General features: G+C 44.7%; 1 protein-coding gene across 2 annotated transcripts; it reads right to left on the minus strand.

Moving 5' to 3' along the window:
- Window positions 1–229: 229 nt before the first annotated feature.
- On the minus strand, window positions 230–7455 carry PLK2 (polo like kinase 2). 2 transcript variants are annotated; one of them, XM_003408050.4, is made up of 14 exons: window positions 7053–7455; window positions 6391–6498; window positions 6130–6246; window positions 5803–5932; window positions 5494–5581; window positions 4869–4964; window positions 4564–4762; window positions 4327–4474; window positions 3875–3972; window positions 3448–3577; window positions 3069–3309; window positions 2811–2940; window positions 2439–2549; window positions 230–2300 (listed from the first exon to the last, which is right to left on the minus strand). In XM_003408050.4, exons 1-14 carry the CDS (start codon window positions 7320–7322, stop codon window positions 2109–2111), a joined length of 2058 nt encoding a protein of 685 aa, XP_003408098.1. In that variant the 5' UTR covers window positions 7323–7455; the 3' UTR covers window positions 230–2108. The 2 variants fall into 2 exon arrangements, with proteins under 2 accessions (XP_003408098.1, XP_023401240.1); XM_023545472.2 differs by lacking the exon at window positions 6391–6498.
- Between the last annotated feature and the right edge of the window lie 860 nt (window positions 7456–8315).

Raw genomic sequence — 8315 nt, forward strand, 5'->3', positions numbered from 1 at the left:
TGTACTGTCTCTTCCACTCTGCTGTGACTTCCTTGAGGGCAGGGAGAAGCACGGGTTCATACTCCATCTCCAATGCTGTGCCCTCAACCTGGCACACGGTGGATATTCAGTACATACAAGTATGGCTAAGTGCATATTTTAAAACTGTGAAGTAATGTACCATGTTACCGTGTGAAAATCATTACTATTGTTCTTACTATTGGCAAACTCTTGTTTCATCTCTGCTTATAAGAATAAAAATAGATTCTACTTCTGCACACCCAGCTATTACAGTGCAATTACTTTTTTTTTTTTTTTTGAGCTATTACTATAAGCTATTTAACAAAGACTGAGGTTATATACATGGCCAGAGAACTCCAGCCAGTAGGAGTTAACCTAGGACCTGTGAAATATGCACAATAAATTTCCCAACTTTGGCCTTTATTTATAAAATACACCAGGCTCAGAGTTTAAAGTACAATCCCCGTCCCTACACTGTACCATACAGTGTATACAGAGCCTACTGAACTCAAGGGCTCCTTTCCTAGTACCGTATTTTCCTTACAGTGGGGTTAGAGTTTAACAAAAAAAATTATTTGCATCTATTGCAGGTAACTCTGTAATTTCAGAGTAACAGGATGAGCAGCTTTTCTTTACAGTTGTCAAAGAGTAGATCCCTCTGGAAAAGAAAACCTCTTCTCAGACTTGCCTCTTGAATAATCTGATAGCCTAAAAGCGTATCTTTGTTCCCACACCACGTCTCAACCACCATGCACTAGAGGAAAGGAAAATGACTTGTTTCAAAGTACTCCCCACTACTGCAATTGTGTGCTAGTACTGCCAGCAGCACTAGAAGTGTTTAGGCAGGTTCAAGCTGAGTAACACATTTAGGTGGTGCAAGGGTTATAATGCAGAGTTCTGCCCATATGAAGATAAACTTCCTGTGCTGATTTACACTTACAAACAGAGATCTGTTTACGCAGGATTATTCCAGCTTTCAATTCCTGGGTGGCACAAATGGCGTATACTCATCTACTAGCCTAAAGGTTGGCAGTTTGAACCCACCCAGTGGCACCATGGAAGAAAGGTCTGGCAATCTACTTCATGAAGATTATCATCAAGAAAACCCTATGGAGCACTTCTACTCTGTAACACATGGGGATTGCCATGAGGTGGAATCGACTCAATGGCAATGACTTTGGTTTTTGGATTTTTGTTTCTACAGGATTACTCCAGTTTTCAGCTCCAAGCTAAATTATTTTTGAGGGAAGACTCCGGAGAGCCATTGGTTTTCAATTTAGTAGGAAGCCTATATTTTGGTTGCAGGAAGAGTGGTATTTTTGTTAGTCTTTTCAAGCTAGATATACCCAGAAGTTTATGATTGAACTTCTCATCAATTATGATTAGAAAAATTAAAGATCTTTGTCCATGTCCTTCTGTACACTTGCCATGCCAAAACAGAGCCAAGAACCCATTATTAGAAGTGCTGTGATACAGTGATACACCACACTGAACACAGGAGAGCGGTTTCTGCTTTTCCATACTCTTTATTGCCAACAGTTTTAAATGGTCAACATAAAAAAAAAAAAGTTTTGATAATAAATACTGCTCTTTGGGCTGTAATAAATAAAAAGTTTATTAACAAGGAATGCACTTTTCCAGCCACTAATGTCTTCAAAAATTAACTAAAAAAAAAAAAATTATATATGGCCATAGTTCACAGTTAAGCAGCCAAAAGCTGCTCCAATTACAGCCTTTAAACAACGTGGGAGCTTCCTCCCTTCTCCCTCCCCTTCAGGAAGTATATTCACAGTTCCAAGTCCTCTGTCTGAAATGCTCTCTTCAGAGAGAAGAGTCAATGCATCTTTCAGCAAAACTGTCTGAACAACCTTTTAAAAGCAGGTATATTGAGAAAAACTGCATCCTGGTTCACGCTTGGATTAGTCCAAAGTCAAGAATTGTATGCTTCAGCCTGCTCTGGTCCCACTCAGTCCAGCAGGCCACAGAGGCGTTGTTTTCGTACCACCACCTGTCCATCTTCTTCAACATGCTGTAGATCACTCTACTGGCTTCCCTGTAGATCTCACAGTGGAAAAGAGGAGTCCCATAGGGTCCATTCAAAAAGTTCTTTAATTACATCTCTGTAAGAGCATGTTCAGAGCATATTCCATACGATTTTTTAATTCTAACGAACAGCCAGACATCAGCAGGGTTGTCAGTCTGAACGTCGTCGATATCCTATCCTCATTAATATAAGTGAGGAGGTATTCTTCACTTTGGCTACAGATGATGATTTTTGTATGATCATGGTAGAAATTCACCTTTAAAAAAATTAATGTAGAGATTAGATCTTTCAAAATACTCAAGAACTAGAAACGTCAAAGTCTAGTAATTACACTGGCCAGGTGAAAAATAGTTTTCAGGAAATTAACACTCAGTTTTCTGAAAGATGAATTTACCTGAAAGGTGCCATCGTTGAAGAGCATCATTAAGGCTTTGTCAGATTTGAGCCACTGAAGGAGGTAGAGCCGAGGTCTTCGAATATCAGTAACACTAGGCAGATCTCCACCCTGGAAGAGATTAAAAGAATTAGCTGGTGCCTAGAAAGATTTCGCAGTATGTGCTCAATTCATCTAAGCGAATGTGGCTCAAACTTCAGGAAACATCTGAATCATGTGAAGATTTTGGGCCCTACCTCCCGGAAATACTGATTCTGTGGATCTAGGTCAGGACATGAGAATCTGAATTCTAACAAGCTTCAAGGTGATGCAGATGCTACTGGACTACGGACTACACTTCCAATATCACTGGTCAAAAGCCAGAGTACTTACATCCATGAGGTTTTCCTCCATGTAATGAGAAAAGTACTTCAGCACCGTCACTTGACTAATGAATTGTTCAGGGGCATCTGTTGCTGGGAAAACAGAGCACTGGCCAAGCTCTGCGTAATAGTGAACTGTCCTAAAAAGCAGCAACGATAAGGAGAGAAGAGAAAAAATAAATAGAAGCAGCAGTTAGTTGCTGTTTTTCAGATTTCTTCAGTCCCAAGACTAAAGGCTAACGGGATTTCATTCACTGGATACACTTACTTTTTATCTGGAAGGAGACTCATGTGAGCACCATTGTTGAAAAGGACACCGACTGTATGGTCTGAAAGCTGATACCCGAAGCCGTACTTGTTGGAGTAATCAACCCATTTGGTGACCCACTGAAACGAGGTACTCAGCTGCTCTTTGGGAATGCTGTCAGCTTCTGGCATGTTTTCCAGACATCCTCGAAGAACCCTGGCCACTGTATCTGCAACACTCCCCATGGTACTGTCCTCAAGGCCTGAAAAATTGGAGAAAAATATAAATTTGGCCTTTTCCATGTGAATTAAAGCTTCGAAACAAAGTGACTTCAGTCACTTGGTATTTAGCACCGGCATTTACGGTTTTATTATTTAAAAAAAGAATGACAACCACTCACATTCACTGCTACTGCTGCAGCTGCCAAGGGTCCCTCTGACTATCATGCGAATAGCATCCCCAATCTGCTGCTTGTTTTCTACTGCGGGTGTTCCAGATCTGGCGACTGCAGTGGTAGGCAGCTGGAGCTCCTTAGGAGAGAGAAGAATCGTGCCATGAGTCAAGCATCTAAATTCATTTATGGCTGAGGCTTCCAGGTTAAGATCAGGTTCTGGCAATGGACACCAGCCAGATGAAAGACAGTGCAGTAACGCAATGGCACGCATGGTTAAACTAACAGACACAGGCATTCCTTTCAAAGGGTGAGGAGAAGAGCTTTAAGTAAATAGAACATGCTTGAGTCATGGTAATCATAGGCTGGCTGCTGATTAACAAAGAAAGGAAATGATACAAAGTATTTATGTCCATTTCTTTCTTCCCCAACATACCTCATCTGTCCTATGTTTGTTGGGTTGCTGAGTTATTGAAGTCTTTTTCAAATCATGCCTAAGCTTATAAATTTCTTCATCTTCTTTAGACACTCTATCTGTAAATCAAAGAAAAGAATTGTAAGCGTTACTCTACCTCATCAAGGTAGAAACAGAGCCAGCCATATTTCCTCCTCTTGCATTATTAAGCACCTTATAAGCATCCAAGGCAAAAACAGCACCTTATCATTGCCAGCAGCTGCAGTTATGCAAGGGGCACACATTAATGGTTAAGAAACAAAAAGCTGCCAATCATAATTTCCAGTGTGGATTTACTATGCTATAAACGCCAAAGTTCAATAGCATACAAACATACTAGCTAAATTATGCTAATATAAAAGCTTCTTTTAACTAATCTCTTGAATTTAAATATAACACTGAAAACGTAAAAGGGGAGAAGTCTTATAACTTACTATGTGTATCAATATATCTGGCTTTGTCTTTTTTGCCTCCGAAAAGAGCAGCAGCAGCTTTCTTAAAGAAGTTCTTAGCTGGGCTTGACAAATGGAAATCTGGAACTGTATGACAACAGCTAGAAGAAAGTCTGTCTGGAGTGAAGCCCTGTGGAGTATCAGAAAAGGCTGTCAGAATCCTGTTGCGTAACTGGGATCAATAGCATGTAATGAAAAGACATAAGATTACACACCAACCTGCAAAAAAAAGTCATGTCGAATGATGTCATCCAAACTAGGACGATCTTCTGGATTTTTGGACAACATGCTAGCTATTAAGTGCTTTGCAGGAGCTAGCAAGGAAGATGGTATTGTATACCTTGCTTCTCTTATACATCTATATGTTTCTTTCAGATTTGTAGTTTCAAATGGGGGTCTTCCTAATAACATTGTATACCTGTGTGTGAAAAACACTTTCAGTAATAGTTATAAAACAATTCTCTTCAAGTGTTAAAATGTAATTCCAAATTTTCTTTTTAATTCACTCTGGAGCATTTACTTACATTACACAGCCTAAGGCCCAGATGTCTGATTCACAGCCATGTCCTTGTTTGTTGAGAACTTCAGGAGAGAGATAATTTGGGGTACCACATATTGTTCTGGAAGGACAAAATATCAAGATTTTGTTAGAAATTATTCAGGCCCGTTTACACTTAGTTCTCTGGATATGACTTGATGGGAAACAAAACCTTAAAAGTACTATGTTGAATTTCTATTTTGAAATATTTGGTCTCAAGTGGCTTTTGATAACTTTTTTAATGCATATGCAATTTTTTCAGCTCAAGTGACAAAGTGTATTTAACCAACCCAGACCAGTGTGATTTCTAGGGAGAGTATAGTATTTTCATATATTTCATGCAAACATGACAGATTTCTTAGACTATCAACGTATGGGTATAAGGTACCCTGCCTGAGCCCATGTCGTTGTTGTGTGCCCATCGAATTGATTCTGACTCCTAGCAACCCTACAGTAGGCACTGAATAAATGCTTCCTTAAATTAACATTGTTGTGTTTATAGATTTTATTATCAACGGACCTTCTCTGAAACATTAACTGGAAACTAATCAGGGCCTATTTGATCTTCTTCTCCACAAAACCCTAGCAAGATACATCCTGCTGACTCTTACCTTCTTCTATGCTCCAAGGGTTCCAGCCTGGCTGCCAAACCAAAATCTCCAACTTTTAGCTCCATGGCTTCATTGATAAAAAAGTTTCCTAAATGACAAGCAAAAGGAAACATGAATTCCTTTGAAAAGGTGTCAGAACACACATTCACTCAGGAGGCAGGCAGCCAGTTGTTACATTAAAATCACCCATTCGACAGTAAGACTGTATAGGCCACATTTCAATTAATAACACTGATAAGAAAAAAGAGAAAAACAAAAACAAAAAACCTCTTTCTAAAATAAAAATCAGTCTTTGGGGAAAGGGCTTACCTAGTTTGAGATCTCTGTGCAAGATTTCTTGTTCATGAAGGTACTTGAGCCCCGACACAATCTGCCTGAGGTAGTATCGGACTTCTGGCTCTGTCAACACCTTTCTTGCTTTCAAGATATGAGCCATGGACTAGGAAGACGGAAGAAAAAGAGAGACAGAAGCTGTCAGACAAAGTTATGAAAATCAGTTTCCCTTTGCAGGACAAGTGATGAAAGCTGATGTTGCAGTATCATAACCACCATAGCGAAAATTCCGGATATAATGGAACGTGAATACCCTGTCAGCTTTAGGGAAGCAGATGTACTGAAATCGGAGTCAACACTTACCCTTCTGCTGCAGTACTCCAGGAGAATGTATATGTTTTCTTTGTCCTCAAAGTAATGATAAAACTGCACCACATGCTTATGGTGAAGAATCCTGTGAAGCTCTATTTCTTTGTCAATCTGAAAGAAAAAAGCAAGATAGGGCATATTAGCCTTCTGCCACCTCTGAAGAGCCAGCGCTTACACACGCAGAAGACATTTTCCTAACAGGGAAGGGCCATCCCTGCACACAAAGAAAATACTTTACTCAACAGTCATACACACCTTTTCTCTTTGATGAGGTTTGGCTACTCTGCTGTGAGGAATAATTTTTGCAGCATAGACTTTGTTGTTTGTCAAATCTGTCATCTCGTAACATTTTGCAAAGCCACCCTGAAAGGAAACAAAGCCGAGACAGAATTAAGTATGGCAGAAAAATCGATGGCAGGCAATTAAATAATAATAATAAAAAAAAAACCTATGGGGAAGGGAAGGTGGAAATAGGGAATGTAGTCTGGTTTATTAAAGTCACTTCAAGAGGCAGACGGCATTCGTGAAAACAGTAGTTAAAACAGTTTCTTATCTCCCTTGACAAAGAGAAGCTTTACGGAGGAGGGGAAAAGGTGAGGGAATTGTGTCTGAATAGATTTGTCAAGAAAGTCAATTCTCTGGGTAGGTGGAGGGAGATCTGTCGGGTGTACACAGCCTTCGTTTGTGGGCTCAAGATCAGTTTCCTGGGGCTGCGGGAAGCACACGGAGCAGTAGCTGAGGACGTAAATAAAGCAGATCCCCAGCGCCGTCAGCGCACAAAAGCCAGCGGAGAACAGGTGAGGCGCCCCGTTGCGCCGGGACCGGACCCCAAGAAGCCAAGAAGCGGCCGGGGCGGGGGCACGCCCGGGCAGACCTCCCTCCGCCTGCCTGCCAGCCCGACGCCCGCCGCTCGTCACCTTGCCCAGCACTTTGCCCCGGCAGTAACGCTTCCCCGTCGTGGGGTCGACAATAATCCGCGAGATCTCGGTCCCCGAGTGCGAGTGGTGGTGATGGTGGTGCGGGGCCGCCGGCTGCACCTGCAGCTGGGGCTGCAGCGCCTGCGACTCCTCGGGGTGCTGCTGCTGCCGCTTCTTCTTCGAGTCCCCTCCGCAAGCCTTGCCCAGCGCCTGCTCGCACATCTTGGTGCTGGCGGCCGGCTGGTAGGTGATAGTCCGCAAGAGCTCCATGGCTGCCTCGCTGCCCGGCACTGCCTGCTGCCGCTCCGAGGCGCGGACACACGTCCGAATTTGCCCCAGCCCGAGATCCCCCCCAACCACCACAACCCGCGCCCGGCACCTTCGTCCACTTGTGCGAGTGAGAACGCTCGGCGGCGTCTTATATAGGGGCCCGGAAGGGGGCGGAGACTCGAAAAGCTCTGAGACGTCACGGACGACGCCCCGCCCATCGGCCTCCAGAGCGCGGGCAGAACCCGAGGTCGGGACGTGAGGCTCGGGAGCTGGCCGCTGAGGGGGCGGGCGCGGCTGGGAAGCCGTCCGCAGGGAGCTCTCGCCGCTACAGAGAGGCGCGCTGAGGTGCCCGGCCGTCTCCCGGACGGCCACTCCGTTCTTCCAATGCTCGGAGCTTGGGCGTTGAAAAAAGCAAACGAGGCTGACGCCCCGCCCCGCCCCGCCCCGCCCCCTCCTCGCCGCCCGCCCTGTCGGGCACTTTACTTCAGGTTCCCCCCCTACACCCCGCACAGATCCTTCCTGACGGACCCGCGACCTGACGCGTCTCGTGTCAAGGTGTGAGTGTGCCAGAGTCCATTACACGGGCACGCAGAGGTCTCTCCCTGGCCTTCGGGGCTGCCGCCCGCCGCAGCGCCGCCCACCCGCGGCTGCGCCCCCGGGCTCGTACGAACTAGCTCCCCTGTAGTTGGAGGCACCGAGGAAAGGCCCTGCCTGGTGAAAGGAAAGGTTCTTAGAGCGCGGTGTTCCGGGCTCACCGCCCGTTTGGAATGAGGTGGACTCCGGCTCGCAGGCAGATGTGCTGACCAAGCTCGGGTGGAGTTTGAGGTCGGTGAGGCCTCTGCCCAGCCCAAAGAGCGGGCCCCTTTCGGAGGTTAGGACTTGCCCTTAACGTTGGCGAGGGAGGCTGGCACCCCGCGAAGGCTTCCACTTCAGCTTGCCCAAAGACGGACAGGCAAGAGCGCCACCTCGTGGAATGTTCCAGAAGTTCTGCTA

This window comes from Loxodonta africana, chromosome 2 (assembly GCF_030014295.1).
Source record: "Loxodonta africana isolate mLoxAfr1 chromosome 2, mLoxAfr1.hap2, whole genome shotgun sequence".
In the NCBI taxonomy this organism is placed as follows: Eukaryota; Metazoa; Chordata; class Mammalia; order Proboscidea; family Elephantidae; genus Loxodonta; species Loxodonta africana.

Coding starts and splice junctions, on each gene's coding strand:
- PLK2 (XM_003408050.4), bottom strand. CDS start 7,322: ATGGAGCTCTTGCGGACTATCACCTACCAGCCGGCCGCCAGCACCAAG. Junction 3,973..4,326: donor CAGATATATTGATACACATA/GTAAGTTATAAG, acceptor TTTGATTTACAG/ATAGAGTGTCTAAAGAAGAT. Junction 3,310..3,447: donor CTGCAGCAGTAGCAGTGAAT/GTGAGTGGTTGT, acceptor CCAATTTTTCAG/GCCTTGAGGACAGTACCATG.